Raw genomic sequence first — 23,894 nt, forward strand, 5'->3', positions numbered from 1 at the left:
TCCCATACTTCCAGTATAACTCCGTTTTACTAGTTTACGACTGGTATTACACCCAAGTTTTCTGTAGGGGCCTCGCTCCCATACTTCCAGTAACAGATTACTAGTTTTTTACTAGTATCTTATGTTACTGAAGGGGTCTCATTCCCATACTTCCAGTATAACTCCATTTTACTGGTTTATGACCGGTATTACGCGCAAGTTTGCTGAAGGGGCCTCGCTCCCACACTTCCAGTAACAGATCACTACTTTCCAACTAGTATCCTATGTTACTGAAGGGGCCTTGCTCCCATGACAAGATGTTTACTAGTTTCCGACTAGTTTTACACGTGTTCGACAACTTCGACTACTTGTCTCGCCTACAAATCTAGTCGGAATCGACTTCGACTAGTTGGTTTCTTCGACATTACAAGATCTAGCAGCTATTTGGCCAATGCCTAAGCTCGGGGGCTGGTGCCACCGACTACTAGATATATACTATGTGACTCATCAAGCTCCTAGGCTCAGGGGTTGGATGCGATAGGGCACTCAGCGTGTTTTCAGCGACAGCTCTCACATTTTAAGGCTGGACGCTGTAAAACTACTTGGAAGATCCCGATTCAAGATGCTTTTGAAGATTTATCTCGGGAAGATAATTGTTAACCATTATTTCTTGGATTTTATTTCAAAATAATGGGTTTTTCAAATTATTAACCCAGAGGTCTTATCTAGCCATTGAGTCAGGGAACAAGATCTGATTTGAGCGGTAATTTAGGGTGCTTTTTGGGAAAGTTCTTTGTTTAACCATTTTTTCATGAAATTTTTCCCCAAAAAAGCGGTTTTCAAATTTCTCGACCAATTTTTCCATCGTAACCATCAAATCGTTATTGTCATATATTGCATGCCATGATTCTTTTGGATCCTTTATTCCAAACCTTGGGGATTTGGATTCAAGGCTCAGGGGCTGCGGGACACGTGTCATCAACGACTTATTTTTCAAATCTTTTGGAAGATAAGGATAGAAGACTCAAGATTAAATTGACCCTCAGCTTGATTCTACGAGTTAACCTAAGACTCGGGGGCTATTCCATATGGAATGTGAGTTTAATCACACCCCATATAAAAGAAGACTTGGCAACTACTCGAGGCATGAGCACCTCACAGCCTCAATGCAACTAAGGAAGTACTCAGAGGACACCTTCAAGATGGAGTTCGGGAGAACTCGAAGACGCCTTCGAAAGTACCTAGACGCCTGCAGTACTCGACTACGAAGAGCTCGGGGCTTGTCAGACCCGGGCCCACGGGACTGTGCACATAGCGTACATTTCCTAGTATAAGGGATGGGATATAACTCATGCCCTACATCTGTTGTAACTACTCGTAGCGTAGTAAGACTACTCATATAGTAGTAGAACCAGTCAGAGACGATAGGAAACTACCCGAAAAGTACTCGGGTAGGATTCCTGACCTCGTATTTGACTAGGACTTCGATGTAACCCTGTTCCCCCAGACTATATAACGGTGGACAGGGGCCCCCTCCAAACAGGAGATCACCCGATCACCACCTAAGGCAACACCCTACCTACAAACTCACCACCTCAGGGGTATCACTCAGTGGGTGCGGCGGTAAAACACCGACAAGTGTATCTTGAAGAGGTTCAAGATGAGCCAATCGGGCAAGATTCAACAAGTGATGCTAATGTAGCAGAACAAGTTGAGATACCCGTGGTAAGAGAAGCACCACCGCTGCCATGAAGGTTGGCAAGGCTTTGCGTGGTGCGCGAGATATTATTGTTGGACAGTAATGAGCCTTCAACATATGCAGAAGCGATGATGGACCTAGATTCTGAGAAATGGCAGAGTGCCATGAAATCCGAGATAGACTCCATGGGAGACAATCAAGTTTGGAACTTGGTTGACCTGCCTGATGGTGTTAAAGCCATAGAGTGCTAATGGATCTATAAGAAGAAGAAAGATATGGATGGAAATGTTCACATCTATAAGGCTCGACTTGTCGCAAAAGGGTTTAGACAAGTTCAAGGAGTTGACTACAACGAGACATTCTCTCCCGTAGTGATGCTTAAATCTATTCGGACCATTCTAGCAATAGCCGTGTATTTCAATTATGAGATATGGCAGATGGATGTCAAAACAGCTTTCCTGAACGGAAACCTAGATGAGGACGTGTATATGATATAGCCTGAAGGTTTTGTCGATCCGACCAATGCTAGAAAGGTATGCAAACTTCAGAAATCCATTTATGGGTTGAAGCAAGCATCTCGGAGTTGGAATATTTATTTTGATGAAGTAGTCAAAGGGTTTGGTTTTCTTCAGAACAAAGAAGAAGCTTGTGTTTACAAGAAGGAAAGTGGGAGCTCTGTTGCATTTCTGATTCTATATGTAGATGATATATTGCTGTTTGGGAATGATATTCCTATGCTGGAATCCGTAAAGACTTCACTAAAAATAGTTTTTCTATGAAGGACTTAGGGGAAGCCGCATACATTCTGGGCATAAGAATCTATAGAGATAGATCGAGAAGGCTTATTGGATTAAGCCAAGATACTTACATTGACAAGGTGTTGAAATGTTTCAGCATGGAATAATCAAAGAAAGGGTTCTTGCCTATGTCACATGGAATACATCTCAGCAAGACTCAATGTCCTTTGACAACTGGTGAACTGGATCGTATGAGCAAGGTTCCATACGCTTCAGCAATTGGATCTATCATATACGCGATGATAGGTACACGTCCGGATGTCTCATATGCTCTAAGTGCTATGAGCAAGTACCAGTCTGATCCAGGTGAGAGTCACTGGACAGTGGTGGAAAATATTCTTAAGTACTTCAGAAGGACTAAAGATGTGTTCCTAGTCTATGGAGGTGATGAGGAATTCACTGTAACGGGTTACACTGATGCTAGCTTCCAAAACCAACAAAGATGATTCAAAGTCACAATCAGGATTTGTGTTCACATTGAATGGTGGTGTTGTAAGTTGGAAAAGTTCCAAGTAGGATATCGTGGCTGATTCTACAACAAAAGCTGAGTACATTGCAGTTTCGAAAGCTGCAAAGGAAGGTGTTTGGATGAGGAAGTTCCTCATTGAGCTTGGTGTGTTTCCGAATGCGTCCAGCCCATTGAACCTCTAATGTGACAACAATGGGGCAATAGCGCAGGCTAAGGAGCCAAGGCATTACCAGAAGAACAAACATGTACTGCGTAAAGTTTCACCTCATAGGAGAGTTCGTCGGATGGGGTGAGATCAAGATATGCAAGATACACACGGATTTGAATGTTGCTAATCCTTTGACAAAGCCTCTTTCACAGCCTAAGCATGAAGCGCACACAAGAGCTATGGGTATTAGATATCTTCTAGATTAAACTCTAGTGAAAGTGGGAGACTATTAGAAATATGACCTAGAGGTAATCATAGACATGATCATATTTTGTTGCATCCATGATGTATTATGTGTTCATTGAATATCCATGAAAGGCAACTTGTATTGATTGGCAATTATGTGAATTGTTTGTGAGACTCTTTACTTGTATGGTTATTCTAAAGTTGTTCCTAGTCGGAGTTCATGTATGAACACACATGAATATTAGACTAGCACATGTATTAGTTGATGAATGTGTTTCACAAGTCATAGACATGGAGATGTCAAACTAATAATGTGGGCACATGTATGATATGAGGCTGGACCAACCCAACTTGAGAAATAGTGATTTCTCATTACATAATGTGTATGCTGTGTCCTTAGACCTGAGGTTGTCGCATGTACTCAAGATGTGAACCGACCTACTTAGGAGCCATCAAACGTTACTCTATAACTAGATAGTCATAAAAGTGGTTCTCGGGTTTGTCAAGAAGCATGCTATGAGATATGGTCAGTCAAGATGGGATTTGCCCCTCTCTGCTTGAGAGAGATATCTCTGGGCCCCTCGAGTGACCGGATCAAGAAATGCATGGCCGTGCTAGAGTTAAGTGTTAACCAAGGATTTCGGATCACGGCATCAAGAAAGAGAGGTCAGCTTGGAGCTAGACCAAATATCATGAGGCAAAAGGAATAGCATGTATATGAGATTGTGACAGCTTGTCTGATATGGTCTTTGTGCGCGCATAGGAGTTGACACGTCTTGCTAGAGGCCGCTGTCAACTATTGGTCGAGTAGGAGTACTCACGCCATGTCTGTTCGCGCGTGAGCCCATAGGGTCACACACTTAAGGGGCTGGAAGCCTAATGAGGATATGATCCGAATTAGACTGGGCTTAGGTGCACTAATGGGCCTCGGTTAGGAAGCCCATTAGTGGGCGCCTATAAAAGAAGGGGTGCAGGCGCATGGAGTTGCTAACCCTAATTCCACACCTACTGGCAGCTGCCTGTTCCCACGCCCGCGCCCACGGTTGCCCTCACGGACCTAGCAGTCCGAAGTGCGAAGCTTCTTCCCCGTACGTGTGGATACCTTGGAGGTGCTGCATCTGCTGCACGAGGACGAGCCACACTTGATGAGGTCTTGCAACTGCACTGCCGGCGACCGACTGCACTACCCCAACGTGCTATAGAAGTTCCGCACCCGCGCGTCTAGTGGTAATTTCGTGATCTATATCAGCAGTTTTCCTGGTTTATGCGGTGGAAATTTTTGTTTATCGCTAGCGTAGCCCACCTCATATCTCTTCAGTACCCTCATGGTTACCTAGAAGTAGTGCTTATTTTTTACTATGATGAGATCAAAAAATCCTTCCCACAAGTCACAACAGATCAGGAACTACTTGAAATGTTTAGCAAGCATGTTGAGAAGAAGGTGATTGGCATGACCATTGCATACACTGATCCCGCAGATACTATGCCTATCTCTGAGTGCTACACCCTAGAAAATTCAGATGTTCTTGATATCCCATGCACCCCATCTATGGCTTGTCCATCACTTGCTACAGCAAGCCAGTACAATAAGCCAATATGCAGCCATTATTCTAAGCCAAAAACAAGCCAGCACGCTGAACCTAGCACAAGTGAACCTAGCACAAATGAACCTAATGATGCTCCTGATGGTGATGAATATTTGGCAAATCCTGAACCACAAAATGAACATGTGGGTGTTGATATGAAGGCTTGTACTTAGCTATTCATAAGACATATGTGATTGAGGAAAGTGACTCTACGTCTGATTCTGAATCCGACGAGGAGTATGAGGAGGAGGATCCCTTGCCACCTATGCCACTTATGGCCTATGACCGAGATGACCCACCAATGAGTGTAGGCAGCCTATATCCTAATATGGAGCAATTTAAGTTGGCACTTTCTCAACATGCTATCAAACATGAGTTTGAGTATGACACTAAAAAGAGTGATCCAGGAAGATTGAGGGCTTATTGTTCAAGGAAGGAAGAAAAAGGGTGTAGGTGGAGGTTGCATGCTTCTACAATTAAGGGTGAAAAAACTGTAAAGGTAATTGCAACTATTATTGCTGTTATTTTGTTGCTAGTTCTATTTTGCTACATTTGATAATTACTTGTTCTCATTCTAGGTGAAGAAGAACCCACCGTGACATATATGTTCTAGTGCAAGAAGAAGCAAGGTTGTAAAGAATACAACAAAATTTTGGAACTGTGAACAGGTGAAGGATTGACTAATGGAGGATTCAAGTTTGAAAGCTAAAGAATTACAAAGGAGGATAAAGGATAGGCACAAGATAGAGATTCCCTACAAGAGAGTGTATGCAGGTAAAGAATTGGCACATACATAATTATTTGCTAGTTGGGACAATAGTTTCAACAACCTTTACAGGTTTAAGGCTGAGATGGAGAGGTGCTGTCGTGGAAGTTTTGTTGTCATTGATCATCATAAAGTTGATGGGAAAATCAGATTTAATAGGTTGTTTTTTGCTATGAAACCATGCATAGAAGGCTTTCTCAAAGGATGCACGCTTACTTGGCAATAGATAGCATATTTTTTACAGGAATGTTCAGGGGGCAGCTGTCATGTGCAGTAGCTGTAGATGGACACAACTGGATGTATCCAATTGCTGTTGGAGTGATGGACTCATAGACAAATGAAAATTGGATCTGGTTTATGCAAAATCTTAGAGATGCCATTGGATCACCTGAAGGCTTAGCTATATGTACACATGCTGGACAAGGAGTGATGATGGGAGTTAAGGAAGTGTTCCTAGCTGCAGAACATAGGGAATGCATGCTACATTTGGTGATGAACTTCAAGAAAAGATATACAGAAAAGATATTTGAGGACCTTCTTTTGGCAGCAGCATATTCATGGTCTCCATACTTCTTTGAGAAGCATTGGAATGCCATGGATGAAGAAAATCCAGAAGCAATGAATTATATAAAGCAATGTCATACTAAGATATGGGCAAGAAGTCAATTTTGGACCCATTGCAAGGTTGACTATGTCACAAACAACTTGGTAGAATGCTTAAACAATTGGGTAAAGAAGTACAAGGGTTTTAATTTGGATGACTTTATAGACATGATTAGGCAACTTATTATGGATAAGTGGCATTTTAGAAGGGATGTCTCAGCAAAGAATGAAGGGGTCATTTTGCCACACATCATAAAGGAGTTGAGGGAGCAAAGCAGGAACTTGGATATGGATGTCCATACAAGTGAAGATATTCTTGGAGAGGTGGGTGTTAAGGGTGGCAGTGGCTACAAATGTATTGTCAATCTAGAAGAAAGAACTTGTTCGTGCAGGAAATGACAAGTATCAGGGATTCCTTGCAAACATGCCATTGCATTTATCACATATCTTAGGGAACCTCTAAAGAAATATGTTGACAACTATTATTTAGTCGATAAATTCAAAGCTGCTTATGAGTCTCTCATTCCTGCCATGCCTCACAAAGCACAATGGCCACAATCTGATCACGGTTTTTTCATGCATCCACCACTCATAAAATCTACAGTGGGTAGAAGATAGAACCAGAGGTTCAAAGGTTGTACAGAAGGCAGCACAACAAGAACGAATGGGTCACATCAGTGCAAAATTTGCAAGAAATATGGCCATCGCTGGTATAAGTGCAAGGAAGGTGACCTTGAGGACATAGTAGCTATGCTAGCTGAAAAGTAAGCACTGTACCCTTAACCTACCATTGACTTGTTATCAATTTTAGAGTATCTTTCTAATAACTTATTGTTGTTCATGCAATATAGGGGTCCACCAAAGAAAACAAAGAAAATCATTGAGCCATCTTGTGAGAGTAGCATTGTACCTGTTGGTCTAACACCTAAGACAATGAATTTTCCTCCCGTATTCTGTTTTTTTTCCAAAGGCATATGGCATTTCATTCATTCCTAATATTACATTTGTATTACAGCTAAAGTACGTCGGTTAGCTTAGGATTTAGAAACTCTCTCAGGTACATGTCATATTCACTGCTTACATATATTATCATGCTTGGTAAATTTTTTATACATACAAAACTCATGTGTAGGTCCGGAAGTGGCTTAAACTAACTTGAGCTACTTCCTGCACGTGAGAAAACACCACCACCTGCCACCTCCAAGCCTAGGGAGAAGAAAGCTAAAGGGAAGGCAAAGGCAGCAGGGAAAAAATTAAAAAAAGTTTCAGTGCCACATGATAGTCCTGCAATGAGTACTAGGAGCAAGACCCCTCAACAAGACAGCCCTACCTCTCGTACCAAAGGCAAAAGAAAGCTTCCACTTACTGATCTGAACTAGTGTTGATGCAGTTTCTTTTGTGTGTCACTTCCTATTTTGGTTGGTCTTTGTGACACCAAACCTAGTGTTCTTTTGCTAAGCTTATTTCAACTAGTAGTTGCTGTTACTCAACCTATATAGCTGCTTGTATGGAAGCAATGGCTGATTGCAAGGATGCTTGTATGGACATCAATGACTACTTGTATGGCTGCTTGTATGTACAGCATTGTTGCTTGTATGGACATCAATGGCTACTTGTATGGCTGCATATATGGACTGCAATGATGCTATATAGACATCAATGGTTGTTTGACTGATTGCTTATTTGGATATCAATAGATTCTTGTTCTGTGCATGTGTGACATCATTTAATATATGGTTCCATTTGGTCTGTGCATTAGTGAATCAATAAACATGGAGATCTCGTAAACATGTATGATCTGTGCAATATTTATTGGTGTGTGTGTTGCTTCTTGTGCATACATACATATAGACTATTGTTGTTGAATGCAATGGCATATAAGGGATAGTTCATCTCTTCTCTTCTAGGGGTAATATTATCTTTTTTACCTTTAGTTAACAGCCACATGACTGTGCTGTAACGGTAGTGGCACATAAGGGGTACAGTTAAATTTTCAATGGCATTGAAGGGATGGCTTAATTTTTTATGGCACATAGGGGATAGGTTAAATTTTGAGTGGCATACAGGGAATTTACTCTAAGGTTTTTGGAAAGCGCTCTGCGGAACAAGTCAAGGTCTTCACCATGGCACGTCTTCCAGTCAACTCTCCCACCATATGGGCTAGCCAACTTCATCGTCGACAACTGCGGCAATTCGTCGGCGTCAACGCATCTACTCCAACAACGGCTTCCTCATCTGCAAATGCTCAGTACGTATACTATGATTTGATCTGTTCTTTAAGCATGTATCTTCATATCCTGGTTATGTTGTTGATACATTCTAGTATGTTAGATTTATACATGCTAGTTCTTATGCTTGTCATGATTTATTTCTTTCAGAATTTAATATTGTGATTATCTAATTACTCACATACGTTGCAAGTGACTAGCAAAAAAACTCTGCTCGTCACTTTTGTGAACAATGTAACTTACTACTGACAAAATTATGTGACTAACAACAACATTACAGTCAGTATTTATCTATAGAAGAATTGTACCTATGTTATTGCTATTTCATTGTTCACATCACTTTCAACATGTGGCCCCCTTGATAGTTAACGTTTATTCAAAAGGTGTTAGTTACTAGGCCAATTACATAATCGAGCCAGACAATGGTAATACAAACACGCGTCCTAAAGCTACATCCCGCTCGATGTTCGATGTTGGCATAGGCTGTTGCCCCTGGGGTCACAAAATCTACTATCACAATGAAGCAATTATGTACCATTAGAAGTTCTCATCAAAGAAGTACAAAGAAAGCAAAGCAAAATGGAGGGTCCTTGGCGTCTAGGGCTTCCTAGGCGACTCGGGGTGGGTTTTGGCAACTAGAGTTTTTTTCTCTCTGGATCCTCCCTTGCTTTTGTTCCCGATTTGATTGCTCCATGCGATCAATCATCAAGTCCACGTCCCATCCTATGTTCGAGTCCATGTTGAGATTCTCCATTACGGAGCTCAGCCTAGATCTGCTAGCCATCCCTAGTCGTCATTAGTGCTGATCGCCTGTGTGGCAGCACTGCCGGCCCTTTCCAAGGAGATGGAGTCAATGGAAGGAATGATGAAGCACATGCAGTTGACGGCAGCTGAGAAGAGGGGTATCATGATTGGAGCGAGAGGCACGGCTAGGGCTAGGAAGCCTTTGCCGCTAGCCCTAGGCAAAGTGCTAGCGAAACAACGGTTGAATGCAGAAGGGTTGGCCCAAGTGCTCAGGAGGATATGCTGCCCTATCAAGGGAATAAGTATTAAGGATCTTGGTGAAAAATGCTTCCTGTTCACGTTCCTCCAGCCGAAAGGGAAGTATCGAGCTCTAGAAGATGGCCCATGGATGTTCGGCAAAGGTCTAGTGGTGATGGTGGATTTGGATGAGAGGAAGACGCTGGAGGAGATTGAGTTTGCATACATTCTGATTTGGGTGAGGATGGTGAAGATGCCTTTTTGGCATGATGATTAAGGTGACATGGAAGCAATTGGGGGTGAAGTTGGGAGTTCATGGACATGGAAGTGGAAGATGATGAAATGGCGATAGGGCAGTTCTTACAGATAAAAGTCATATTGGATATCCGGAAGCCACTAATGAGGGGAGTAACCTTGCATGTGGGGGAGGGTGAGAGACCAATGTGGTGCCCACTAGTGTACAAATTTCTTCCTGAGTTTTGCTACACATGTGGAAGGATAGGGCACATGGAGAAATGCTATGAAGTGATGCTGAAGGAAGGGGAAGTGCAGCAGTTCTCGAAGAATTTGCGTTTTATACCTGAGAAGAAGAGGTGGGATGATGGCAGTATTGGCAGATCAGGTGGGGGCAGGTATATTCATTCCTCCATGGAGAAACAACAGGAGGGGCTCATCAGATGGCTTTAGCCAGAAACTATCTGGTTGGGCAGTGATAGTCTATCGTGAAAAAAGGAGGACCAATCGAAGGGAGGAAGAAAGGGGGGTGTTGGTGGAAGGGAGGAGGAGGTGATGAGTCCTCTAAAACCAGTCACAAACAAGGAGGTGGAAAGCGCAGTGAGAAAAAGCTTTATTCCAAACAGGCATTGAGGATGATGATGTGGGGGTTTTGAAGAAGCCACTAGCAAGCAAGGATGGGAAAGAGCGGGAAAGGACTATTTCAATCCTCCTCGAAAACCAATCACCACATCCCGGGAAATGCAGGTGGACGTGACTGAGGAGGCTAAGGGGACCAGTGATGATGAGGGTGGAAAGATGCAGGTATCAGGAATACCGAAGGAAAAAAAAGGAGACATACAAAAGAAGGGTGCATGAGATTCAGGTGGGTGCCACCACTTCTGAGGGCGCGGTGCAAGTTAGATGGAAAAGGTTGGGGTAGGGACTAGAGTTTGAGGCCGAGGGGAATGGTGATGCAGAAGGGGAGGATGTGATGGTGGTGGAGTTGGCGAAGAAGAAAGCATGTTTGGCGGGGCTGGTGAACCAGTCCTGCGATAACCAATGAAGATAGTCGCTTGGAACTGCCTAGGGTTGGGAAACCGCCCGGCGGTTCAACATCTTCAGAAGATGGAGAACTCATACATCCTTTTCCTTTTTAGAGACTAAGACAGGCGAAGGATAGAGAATTTTTAGTGGGTGTTGGGGTTAACGAACTTGGTATTCAAGGAGGTGGTTGAGAGGGGGGGGATTGTAGTGTTTTGGCGGAGAGGAGACGATGTTACTCTTCGGAATCTTTCAGTGTACCACATTGACATGGAGGTAATGGGGAGGATGGTTTTCTTTGGTGGTTCACAGGAATGTATGGAGAATTGCAGCTTGACCAGAAGCATAAAACATGGGAGGATTTTCGAGATCTCAAGGTGACACCAATAAAATCATGGCCATGTGCAGGGGATTTTTTTAATGAAATTCTCATTTCTCATGAGAAGGAAGGGTGGGGTGTGTGTAGCTAAGTTCAGATGGATCGATTCCGCGAAGCGTTAGAAGATTGTCAATTGCATGATCTTGGCTTTGAAGGAGACATCTTCACGTGGCGCAATCACATCCACAAAGCTGAGAATTACATTCGCGAGAGGCATGATAGGGCAGTGGCAAATGATCTACGGAGGAGACCTTTTCCTACAGCATGTGTAATCCATGGTGATCCACGTCACTCTGATCACCGCCCTCTGATCATTGTGACAGATCGTCCTTCTTATGTGCAACACGGAATTAGAACTAGAAAGTCCTTTAGTTTTGAAGCCAGTTGGCTTGGGGGGAGGAGAAGTGCGCAGAGGTGGTGGCGGATTCCTAAAAGGAAGCGATGGAAGGGGGGTCAACCACTGTTCATGAGGCGATCAACGCTGTGGCGGGGAGTATAATGGACTGGAGCACAAATGTCATAGGCGATTTGGAGAAAAGAGCAAAAAAAAAGCTGAAAGTGGACTTGGAGAAATGTAGGAGAAGGAATATTTTTGGGGATCAGGTGGCCAGGGAGGAAATTCTCAAATATAAGCTGTGAAAAGTTCAGGTGCAAATAGATATATATTGGTGTCAGAGGGCGCATGTGAGGTTGCTGGAGAAAGGAGATCGGAACACATCGTTCTTTCATGCGGTGTGCTCAAAGAGAAGAACAAGCAGTAGAATAGGGCATTTGAAAAAGGATGATGGGGGCTGTGTGGAGGAGGAGAAGAGGAGGTTTATTGCTAACTATTTTCGTAATCTTTTCAGGTCAAACGGTGCTACTGATTCGCATGAACTTACTGACATCCTGCAGTGCAGAGTCACTGAAGGGATGAACGAATCACTACTGAAGGAGTTCTCATCGGAGGAAGTGAAAGTTGCGATTGATGCAATCGGTGACATGAAAGTCCCAGGCCTAGATGGTATGCCGGCTCTCTTTTATAAGCAGTTTTGGGAGATAGTCGGAGACAAAGTAATGCAGGCAGTTCTGAATGTGCTGAACGGGGGCCAGTTCCCAGAGGAATGGAATGAGACAACAATCATTTTGATTTCGAAGGTAAAAAAACCCTAACAAGCTAAAAGATTTACGGCCGATCAGTCTTCATAATATAGTGTATAAAATTATATCTAAAGTCCTGGCGCTCAAGTTGATCCTTCCATAAATAACTTCCCCAGCGCAGAGTGCCTTTGTCATCCCAGGTCGACTTATCTTTGACAACATCTTGATTGCATACGAACTGACACACTACATGATAAATAAGAGAAGGGGGAAGGAGGGGTTTGCAGCGGTTAAATTGGATATGACATATGAGTAAAGCATACGATAGAGTTGAATGACATTTTCTGGCACAGATGATGGAGAAGCTGGGTTTCATGAGCGATGGATAAGCACAGTGATGAAATGCATTTCTTCAGTGACATGAATGAAGATTTGACCGAGTCCTTCATGCCGGAGAGGGGACTTCGAAGGGTGATCCCCTATCACCTTACTTGTTCCTTATATGTGCATAAGGATTTTCATCACTGCTGCAGAAGGCAGACGAAGATGGCAGGTTGAAAGGTGTTAGGGTCTGTTCAAGAGCTCCTAGTGTATCACATTTGTTATTTGATGATGATTCACTGATTTTGTTTCCCGCAGATAGAGGTGATGCACAGTAATTACAGAGTATCTTACGCATTTATGAGGAGTGTTAGGGTCAAATGATTAACAAAGACAAATCTGCAATTATGTTTAGTAGCAATGATGTGGCTGCTTAAGATAGGAGAGGTGATGCAGAAGCTGGAAATTTCTGAGACAATGAATGAAAGATACTTGGGCTTGCCGGTTCATGTGGGCAAATCTAAAAGCTCTGTATTTGCTTATCTGAAGGATAGAGTTTGGCAAAGAATACGAAGGTGGAAGGAGAAATTGTTGTTGCGAGCAGGTAAAGAAGTTCTCATCAAAGTTGTTGCCCAAGCCATCCCTACTTTTGCCATGGGCTGTTTTCATATCACGAAGGATATGTGCAAGCAGATTAGTAATATGATCTGTAGGTACTAGAGGAGCAGCCAGGACAAAGAGAACAAAATGCACTGGATCAAATGGGAAACACTTACTCAGCCGAAGAAAGATGGAGGGCTTGGTTTCAGAGATATCCATACTTTAATCCTAGCTATGTTGATTGGCTAAGCAAGGGTGGAGGCTCTTACAGAACCCTGAATATCTATGTACACATGTGTTGAGAGCAAAGTACTTTCCATCAGGCAATGTTATGGAAGCAAGCAGTTGCAATGGAGCATCATACGCATGGAGAAGTATACAGAGGGGTTTGCAGGTGATAAGGAATGGAATGATTTGGAGAATAGGTAATGGAAGCAGTGTTAACATATGGAGGGACCCATGGATCCCTCTCGGGAGTGGTCACGGAGGCCGATGACACCTAAGGGGAGTAATCTGGTTTGCAAGTTGATGAACTGATTGATCCGGCCACATGAGAATGGGATAGACAGCTAGTACATCAAACATTTCTACGAGCAGATGCGAGCACCATCTTGGCAATTCCGGTCCATGTGGACCTGGACGACGTGCCGGCCTGGCACTATGACGCCAGAGGTTTGTTCTCTGTCCAATCGGCATATAAGGTGCAAAAGGAACACGAGTAGAGGAGTGGAAGGGGGTGTCAGTCGTCGTCAGGAGGAAGCATTTTGGAAATGAACACTTGAAAGGTTTGTGGAAGCTTAAATGCTCAGGGAAGATCAAACATTTCTTCTGGAGATTGGCACATGATTCACTTGCTCTGAGGATGAACCTGGAAAGGAGAGGAATGGAGGTAGACACACGTGTGCTCTACAGCAAAATGAATGAAGAAGGTGGCCACTTGTTCTTCAGTTGCAAGATGGTTCGACCTGTTTGGCAGTTGCTGGGGCTGGAAGTAGTGAGGGGGGAATGAGCGACACATGTTCGCGAAAGATGCACTGTTGTGGCACTGGTGGTTGGAGAGGAATCGGGTGAGAGGGGGGATAGGAGGATGGAACCATCGCAATTGGCCTGTATTGTCAGGAAGATCTCTAACGAATTTCTAGCAATAGGAAGTCATCCGTCAGTTTCAGAACCAAGGAGCAGAAAGCAATAGGAGATGTCGAGGGAGAATGTCCTCAAGATAAATCGTGATGAGGCTTATAGAAGCGAAACTTCAACAGGTGGCTGGGGCTTTGTGATCCGAGATGAGGCAGGACAGGTGATCAGATCAAGGGCAGGCAGTTGCTCACACATGTTGGATGCACTCCATGCCGAACTTCTAGCATGTCTGGCCAGGGTCAGGACGGCGGGGGAATTGGGAATGAGTAATGTGATCATTGAAATGGACTCGATGCTTGCAAAGTTGGCTCTGAAATCTAACACGCTCGCTCTTGCAGGGAGAGTTGTATATGAAATAGAAAACTTGATGAACTTGTTTTTTTACATCAGTGGTAGTGGCTTATTGCTCTAGAGATTGTAATAGGGTGGCACACGATGTGGCGCCGCTTGGATATAAGTGTCCTTATGGTACCGATCTCTTCTGGGAAGGTACGTAGTCGGACATCAAGGATCTTGTGACTTGTGATATCACTGAGTCTTTGGTTTAATGGAATTAAAAAAATTCCAGACCAAACGGCCAGCTGAAAAGAGGCTCCTCATATAGGGCCACAGCCCACAGGGGAGAAGACGGCGAGAGGAAGGGACGAGGGGAACAGTGTATGGCTGGCACATGAGAACTGTGTCATTGATTTTTATTTAAAAAAACAAACTCCCTATAGGGTTTAAACTACGAGCTGTTTGCAGTTAGAACATAGAACTCATGAGTCATCGGCCCCTGCCATCTTTACATCCAGCTGCCCCTTGTCTGTTCGCAGTCATTGCTCTGTTTCTAAATCACCTAGGCATCCATAATCACTAGGCTGTTTTGTATCCCTTGCGTTGGCATGTGAAAGGACCCTGACACCCTAAAAGGGGTCTAAATGGGGTGAATTAGATGTTCTAAAAACTAAGACTCCAAGAGCATATAAAAATCTATTCAAAAAACAAATCAGATGTGCACTAGGTTTTTCATATGTTCATGTTGCTTCTATACAAAAGTTATGCTCCCTAGATTCCAATCCTACGAACTAGACATGGTAATTCTAGCAAAGCTAAACGTGGTATATAAAGTGCAATATGTAATGTGGCGGTATGAGACTTTTTTATTGAGGTATGGTAAAGTTCTTGCTTTTCCCTAATACTTGTTGTAGCTCCTCGTGAAGGAATGCCCCAACAAGGGCTACGCTCCGGGTCAAGTACCTGGATAGCCGACGGGCCTTTCCCATGCACAAGTGGGTGTTTGTCTTGCCTCTCCTGGATGCTCCTCTCCGTCTTCACTAGGTAGAGTTTTAGCAAATCGCTTAGGGCCTCTCCTCCCTCTCACAAGTACCTACGGCTACTCCACAAACTCGGTTGGAGGGTCTCGCAACTTACAAGCACCGAATTTATAACTCTTGGGTGAGCAAGCACCGATAACAGAGAGGTGTGCAAACCTTGGTTAACTCTAGGGTAGGGGCAGAGCTCAAGCTTGACGCTAAGTCCGCCCTGATGAGTTCGGGAGATTTCAATAGAAAATTATTGTATATTGGTGTTAATGACCCGTCCACGTTTACACTAGGCCCCGGTGGTTCCATAGTGTGGCTTCGCCCTTGCTCTAGGCTAACACCCAAAGTGATGCACTAAGAGGTCTAAACTAGCACTAATCAAACCTTAAGAGTTTTGCTAATTGCCTTTGTCTTCTCTTGAGCATCTTGGCGGATAGAGCACTTGAATATGTGTGGAACCCAGACTATAGCTTCTTCGAACTTTAACACCTCCAAATGGCCGGGCATATGGTATATATATCACAACCAAGAGACTAGCCATTGCAACTCACGGATGTAATTCTACACATCACCGACTGATCCGATGGTGCAGAGATGGTATCACCGAATGGGGCAGCAATAGCCACAATGACTAGCCATTGGGCTGCTGACTTGCGGGCCCCCTGCACATCACCGACTGATTTGGTGGACTCAATGAATGAATCAAGTCATTCCAGAGCCATTCTTCTTTCCAGCATCACCGACTCATTCGGTGATAGCCTTCGTGGATATGGTCGAATGAGTCGGCCATTCCAGAGATAATCTTCCGTTGTCCTTCGATCACAATTCGATGGTTCCTTTGAAATGAGTCGGCTCCAGTGCAACTTCATTCCCCGCAATCTTCATGCAACAGATGGGTCCGGCGCTCCTTTTACCCCTCACCGAATGAATCAGCCAAATGGACTTGTTTTGACATTATTTTTTCGTGGATCTTTTCTCCCTTGATATTTGCCATCATTTAGACATCTTAGAAAATTCTCACTAGATTTTTCTAAAGCATTTTGTCTCTAGATTTATTATGATTTAGATATCGTAGAATTTCTCCATAATTTGGATATGGTAGAATTTCTCTAGATCTTTTCTTTATACCATCATTTGGATGGCTTCAATTTCATCATTGGAACCTATAAACACAAACACATATAGTCCTAATAATTATGTTGTCATTCAATCTCTAAAATCACAAACAATAGCTTATAAACACAAAGGTATATCTTGATAAATACATTATTCCTAATAATAATTATGTTGTCCTTCAATCTCCAAAATCACAAAAGCTTAGAGTCCATTTTCCTTAAGAGTCCACAAGCTATCATATCAGCTTAAGAGTCCATTTTCCTTGCATGGAGACGGAACCACCACCGCAGTCCGCAAGCTATCATATCAGCTTAAGAGTCCATTTTCCTTGCAGCATGGAGACGGAAACACCACCGCAGTCCGCAAGCTGATGCTTTGAACATGGCAGACGTCACATGTGTCTGGTTTCTAGTTAATTGTTGAACAATGGGGTATTGTAAAATATAAATACCAGAACCAGGGGTGTAATGAAATTTAGGAACAATAGAGGGCGTTTTACAACTGAAATTTATCTTAAACAATTTGTTGTAAATAAATACACGTGGATCAGTTATGTACATCATTCAGATACACGAGGGACAAATTAATAATCAGAGCTAAGAATTTTACAGGGTTGTCACAAAAATGGAATTCTCAATCGTTGGATCTCAGGATCCCTGACAGGAAGGGGTAGAGCAATGCCAAAGAAATTCACCTAATCCTGATGGACGGCACTGCGTGATTCACGATGAACCTTCATCTTTTGTGGAATGCTGATCTAGCCAAGAGATTAAATCATTGAGAGCTTGGAAAATTGTATCGTCTGGCTCACCTTCCAAGACAGCGTGGTATGCACCTTTGTAGAGGCACAGCTTCTTGTCTTGGCTCCTTGCTTTCTCATACAGAGCTTTACTCACGGCCGGGTCAGTAACCAAATCAGCCTCGCCGTGCAATATTATCATTGGCAGAGAAACCTGTGAAAGATGGAGGCGACAACCATCAGAAACTGAAACAGCAACTGTACACATCAATAGACCACCAGCAATACCATATTCTAGTTAAAACTTGTCTTCAAAACAGAACACTAATTTATTATAAAGGCAAGTGTTATCTGATTACGCCTATCTGTTTCCATAACGTTATGCCAATTGCCAAAGCATGAATTCTGTTAAGGGTATCAGAGTACATTTTGTACTCTCTACATATTGCCCCCTTGTGGCTATTATTCAGGACAACTGCTATTCATAACCTGGTACAAAGCCATACTAGAAGTTTTTTTTTTCATGGGTCTTCCCTAGTTGTTCCTTTTTTCACCACTGCATGCTTTCATGCAGCCCACCAGCACTTAAGTATAAGGCTAAAAGCATGAATGGAAAGAAGGCATTTCCTTCAGCACTAAATATAGATCGTCATTGGATCTGTGCAGTCACAGCAATTTGAGGGTTATCTACATATAAAAAAGTGCATGGAGTGACTGTTGAAAGTAACACATTGAACATGTATAACTCAAGTAACTGGAGCAAAAAAACATGAGCCACATACTTCTTCCAGACACCTTTCTATTTCTTGTGTCGTATTCAGCATCTCCAAAGCTGTCCGGAGCCGTGGTTTATCCTTGTAGGCGATCACATTGAATGAACACTGCATTGGTCAGTGAACTAATAAGTACACTCTAATAGCAAGGTATAATGACAATTAGCATTGATTGAGTAAATAAATATTTCAATGAACCAAACTGTTTTCTTTTAAGCCCCCCCAAAAAACTAACAGCGCCTGCAAATACATATTCACACGTTCTCCAGGATTGCTCTAACACAAAAGTAGAAGCAGTAATAAATCCACACGGTCTCCTATATGTCACAAATCATTTGCTATACTGATCACTGCAAAAGATAAGAATGCCTATTCATTTCAGGTGGAGTCAGAAGCAATGCTAAATGGACCATATTATTAATTTGCAACATGTCATTATCTGCAAAAATACATGTCCTACCAAAGAATGTGCAAGGCAGTCAAAATGGAAGAAAAGAAGGAAATACTACAATTGAATGAAAGGGTCCGATATTAGTTTCAAAGACTTCACCATGACAGACACTGACCTGCTCTTGTTTCTGCTTCTCTTTGAATGCCAACTCAGCTAAATCCTTTTGGGGAACAAGCTTTTCTTTTGGCAAAAGTTTGGCCATAAAAATTAGAACTTGCCGAACAGGCCAAGGTGGAACCACATCATCTGCAATCTATTGAAACGATCTTGTGAATAAGTGGTCAGGCAGTACCTTATATAAATAACATTCTACATAGATAATAACTACCTTGCACATGGGTGCAACTAGTATTGCACCATTCCATTCATTTGGTTGCTTGAAGTGAACCTTCAATGCAACTGCTCCACCCATAGATTGACCAAACAGAAAGCTCGGCAGACCACTATGTTCAGGATTTCCTAACAATATGAAAAAAGAACATGTTTACAGTCTAATGATGATCATCGAGTTAAGAATTCTTTGTCACAAAAGTACACAACCGTTTCCGATCATGTTGAAACAGCATGAGTTACTAGCAAGATCACTGCTACAGCATACCTTTGACCTTAGCGAAGTGTTCAGCTACGTCATCAACAAGAGTATCAAAACTTGGAATATATCCATGAAGTCCTTCCGAAAGGCCAAAGCCAGGATAGTCAAGTGCAAATACTCCATATCCAGCTGAAGCAATCTTCCTAGCAACCCCTAAAATAAAAAACAACTATTATAAATATGTAACAGAAGGCAAAAGCAACAAATCAGATAAACTGAAGCATTACAAGCATCGTAGAGGAAAAGCTAACCATCAAGGAAGAAGGTACAGGTGTCTCCATAACCATGGCAGAGACAAACAATTGCTTTCATGCGATGGTTCTCTGGGAACCAACATTTCGAGAAAATCTCCACGCCCCTAGAGTTACGCTCATATGACTGAAAAAAGAAAAAAAACAATGATGAATAATTAATCAACAAGCTGGAATAAACTCATAAAGAAAGATCCAAATGGTGTGTCATCATGCTTTCAGAGTTAGAAATACCATTGAGCAAAGTAACACGTTCTGCATAGCATATTACCATCTTAAAACAACTTGCAGACCAGCAAATGATCTATAAAATAGCAAAATACTGAAGGTTCATTACTTATCGCAAAAACCTACCAAAGCATAGGAGAAACTAGTGTATGTATGGATACACCCTAAGAACTTCAACATTGTAATGCCTTGGAGTAATCTTTTGAAAAACAGACACTGAAACTATCCATATTTCTGGCTGGTCAGCATTTGCCAGAATTATGAAATAAATACGCCTGAACTTACATTTTCCAGAGCATGCACTCACCACTGGTAAAGAGAAACTGACTCTATATGGCATAAATAATTTTGTGTAGAAATAGGTGACAGAAATTTACAAATGGCAGTAGTTAAGTTCAGGGGTCTCAGTATCATGGCGACACCGTATAGTTTACGAATAGTACCTCTTTTGTTCCAATGCCACTATATTGTCCCTGCATCATAAAATGAATGCAAGTGAGTGAGATCGTTCATGGCATTAAAAAAGTCAAAAAGTGTGTTTACATCTAGTTCCTTATCATTATTTGAAGTGAGATGAGTGAACAAAGCTACTAAAGAGGAGCTAAAATGGAACAAAAAGGGGTAAAAAAAACTAATGTGGTACAGTCATGGCCATAGCGCTCTCTTCACAATCCAACTTGACCCTTGTAAATTTTTAGCTCAAAATTCTACAAGATAAGAGCCCGGCACTCAGATTATCTAGGCTAAAATTTGAGGCCCTTTACCACCCCTAGGTACAGACACCACCTGCTAATTGGTAACAGACGCTTTGAGCATAAATCTTTTGATGAAAAGGCCAGAACCATGTCCTGAATTTTTATGCATATTTTTATAAGAACACAACATATATTGTTCCAAAAACAAGTTTGTATTACAGGCTTGTTTACGCGAACAAGTAAACAAAACGCAACGAAATCAGCACTTGTATTATCTTGCCTAACCAATCCCACGCCGACACGTCACTAAGAAGTATGAAGAACCGAAAAGGAAAGGACTGTTTTAGAACATACTTGTGGTTCTAAGCAGATAGGCAGAGTAGGGGGTTGACCTTGAAGAGGCAATGGTCGATGCTGAGCTGCACGTCCTTGAATGCCTCGCGGACGCGGCGGCGCTCGGGGGCCTGGTCCAGGCACGCCCCAAGCACATCCCGCTCCAGCGCCTCGTCCACCAGCCCCTCCCACTTCCTCGGGGCCTGCACCGGCGGCGTCGCCGCCGCCGACATCGCCGCCGCGCCCGCGCCCCGTGTCGTCGGCCGGCTGGGACGGAACGAATGGATAGATTCGATTAGTAGATCCGCAGCGGGAGGAGGAGGAGGCGAGAGGAAGGGGAGGGCGAGGGACCAGCGACCCACCTACCGCGGGAAGACGGGAGCAGTGAGGAGGGGCGGCGGCGGGAGCGCCGGGAGGAAGACCTTCGCGAAGGCCCGCGGCTTTGACGCCATTTATTGTGTCTCTTTTTTTTCTTTTTCGGAAAAGGAAATGAGTTGCGAGCGCACGCCATCAAACTTTTTTGCTTTTTCTTTGCTTGTTCGCTGTTGTTTTACGTCACGGAAGTGGAACCCTCTAGCATTTCCGTTTCCAGCAATTCCAAAGGTTATCCCGTTGGATTCTAGAATCAGATTTTGGTCAACTAGAGAGATTTCAAAATTTATTAAAATCTAGGACATTTGGATCCCTAACTAGATTTTGAAAGCTGGATTCTAAAATCTAAAGGCATCCAAATTGCAGCTTAGCTTGCGGATTCTGGAGTGTTTGGAGATGTTTTTCATATTGAGATTTTTCCTGTGGACGCTTTTAACTCCAATCTCAAATGGGTCCAAAAGTCCTACCATAATATTAGGTATCTTTGGTTGGTACATATATGACCTATGCTAATTTGAGAGGCTAAGTATATATAGGAATTAATTGGTTAGCTGATTCGAGTTGAGCCAAGCTTCCCCGTGCTACCAGAACATGTTTGGTTCCCTCCAAAATCTCTCATTAAGAAACATGCCAATTGATGGAAATAGCCTTGCTTTCTGTTGCATCCAGCCCACTGTTGCGATCGTCTTGCCCTCCCGCAGCTCTGCTCATGGGCCGTCAAAGCCACCCACCCACTCTGCTCCACCAGGGGCGTCTATTCTTAACATGAGCAAGATTTCACGATAGCTCGCTAAAGCTTCTTCCTCCACCTTCTTCTTTCTCCGCTCATCCCCCGCCCCGCCTCCTCATCCTCCACCATGGCCGGCGGCTCTCGCCGCCGCGCCGCCCTCCCACCACCCCTTCCCGACCTTCTCCTCACCCCTGCCGTTGGCCACTGGATGTCCGGCCTTGCCGCCGGGCGAACCACCACTGCTGCCATGCCGCCGCCGCCGCCGACCTCCTACTCTCTAAGGGCTGGTGGCCATTGGAGCCTCGGAAATCCGAAACCCTAAGCTCCGCCGCCTCGACCACCACCCCGCCCACCGGCGACCTCACCGGCGGCTACTCCCCCACTCCCCCCCCCCCTCGCCGGCGGCTGCTCCACCCCCTCCACCCTCCCCTAGCTCGCACTTTTGCGACTGCCGCCCCGCTCGTCTCCGCGAGGAAGATAAACAGTGGCGGCGCAGGCCCATGTGCAGCGAGCCTAGCGACCCTTCTGCGATAGGATCGCACGCAGCAGCGCGAGGAATAGAATTCCCAGCTCCACCGCCTGTAAGGAGTCCATCGACATGCCCTGCGTCTACATAGCCCACTGATGAATCATTCATTTAATTACACTCTGCTCTAGGCTGAATCATTCATGTAATTGCAACCTATATACTGGAAAACTGCCGTTTAGTACTGGAAAACTACACGTGCCGGTTCTCAACCTCCAATAACTCACTAATAGTTGTACTTGCATGCAGTGTATTGTTCACGCAGGGGGTCACCAAAGAAGAAGAAAACGCAAAGCAATGTCGCTGTTCAGGGCGGAACAGATATGAGTATTGTACCTGCTGGCTCTATTTCGTCAAGGCCAACTCCAATATATTTTCCTCCTAGGTAATCATCTAGTCAGATATATACTTGGCTTAAATTTGTTAAGTTGTATTGCAATATGTAATGCAGCCAAGGGTGCTCAAATAACTCTACTTCTGGGAAAACTCATAAGTTCAGTTTCAATGTATCATATAGCATCTCCGCATGTTCATTATTTAGCTTCTTAAGTCAAAAAAATGTATGTGCAGATCAGAATGTGACTCCCAACCTGAGCTGTTCACCGTTCAGCACATTTCTTGTGAAGCCAGTACACCACCACCTGCTAGCTCCAAGCCTACAAAGAAGAGAGAGATAGGAGAGAAGAGCCAAAGGAGCAAGAACTAGTGCCACCTCACAGTCCTGCAATGTGCACTGGAAGCAAGACTCTTACTCCTGATAGCTCTGCAATTGGCACTAGAAGCAAAAGGAAAATCCCGGAGTGAATGGCTTGCTGTCTTGGCCTATTTTTTGCTTATTTTATAGGACGAAAACGCATGGCATGTGTGCTGAAAGGTGTGTTAGTGTTCTCCAAACTATGATTCTGTAATGAGAAACTGATACTCAATTTATTTTGCTTGGGAGCACGACACCACCTGTAATGGTCCTTTTACTATTTTCTTTGTTGGCATGTGTGTGCCAGTTTTGATAACTTCTATATGTCATGTGATGAATGTGTAAGGCTTATGTAAGCTTATGTTATATTGATGTCAAACTTGGATATACATATGTATATGGTATGTCTATCTTTATGGTTAAATTGTGAATTCCTTTCATACCTATATTACTGGTTAGCGGTGCAAATTGTTTTTAATAAGTCAGTTCTACAACTTACTTTAAAATTTCCATCATGACATATATATGAGTATGATATGTTACTCATTGCCTTTAAGGAATGGTAGAACGTCATTGAGCTATGCAGTGGCATTTGAGGAATGGCGACAAAATTCACTCAGCTCTGTTAGGAGGGTTTGATCGTCTTTTCCGATCAACATAACAGCAACTAACAGTCAACTAACGGAGATAACAATCAAGGAAAAGGAAATTAGAGATAGTGGCAGTGAAGGGAACCATACAAATTACAATGGTAATGGGGGAATTTACTCAAGAATTTGTATAGGCGCACGATACGGAGCCTCCAATATGAAAC

At 43.3% G+C, this 23,894-nt stretch overlaps 1 protein-coding gene and 1 long non-coding RNA gene across 2 annotated transcripts; one reads left to right on the plus strand and one right to left on the minus strand.

Moving 5' to 3' along the window:
• Nucleotides 1–5,209: 5,209 nt before the first annotated feature.
• LOC112875088 lies at nucleotides 5,210–7,895 on the plus strand. The gene is made up of 4 exons (XR_003225118.1): nucleotides 5,210–5,423; nucleotides 5,503–7,057; nucleotides 7,145–7,350; nucleotides 7,426–7,895. It is a non-coding gene; the product is annotated as an uncharacterized LOC112875088 (long non-coding RNA).
• A 9,245-nt stretch (nucleotides 7,896–17,140) lies between these two features.
• Nucleotides 17,141–21,257, minus strand: LOC112877113 (caffeoylshikimate esterase-like). The gene is made up of 9 exons (XM_025941321.1): nucleotides 21,125–21,257; nucleotides 20,818–21,025; nucleotides 20,174–20,203; nucleotides 19,503–19,629; nucleotides 19,258–19,404; nucleotides 18,988–19,118; nucleotides 18,775–18,912; nucleotides 18,218–18,316; nucleotides 17,141–17,649 (listed from the first exon to the last, which is right to left on the minus strand). The coding sequence occupies exons 1-9, from the start codon at nucleotides 21,208–21,210 to the stop codon at nucleotides 17,419–17,421; spliced, it is 1,197 nt and encodes a 398-aa protein (XP_025797106.1). The 5' UTR covers nucleotides 21,211–21,257; the 3' UTR covers nucleotides 17,141–17,418.
• Between the last annotated feature and the right edge of the window lie 2,637 nt (nucleotides 21,258–23,894).

The sequence above is a fragment of the Panicum hallii genome, chromosome 9 (assembly GCF_002211085.1).
Source record: "Panicum hallii strain FIL2 chromosome 9, PHallii_v3.1, whole genome shotgun sequence".
NCBI classification, from domain to species: Eukaryota; Viridiplantae; Streptophyta; class Magnoliopsida; order Poales; family Poaceae; genus Panicum; species Panicum hallii.

Coding starts and splice junctions, on each gene's coding strand:
- LOC112877113 (XM_025941321.1), bottom strand. CDS start 21,210: ATGGCGTCAAAGCCGCGGGCCTTCGCGAAGGTCTTCCTCCCGGCGCTC. Junction 19,630..20,173: donor GTGGCATTGGAACAAAAGAG/GTACTATTCGTA, acceptor TTCTTTTTTCAG/TCATATGAGCGTAACTCTAG. Junction 19,405..19,502: donor CTGTACCTTCTTCCTTGATG/GTTAGCTTTTCC, acceptor TTTTTATTTTAG/GGGTTGCTAGGAAGATTGCT.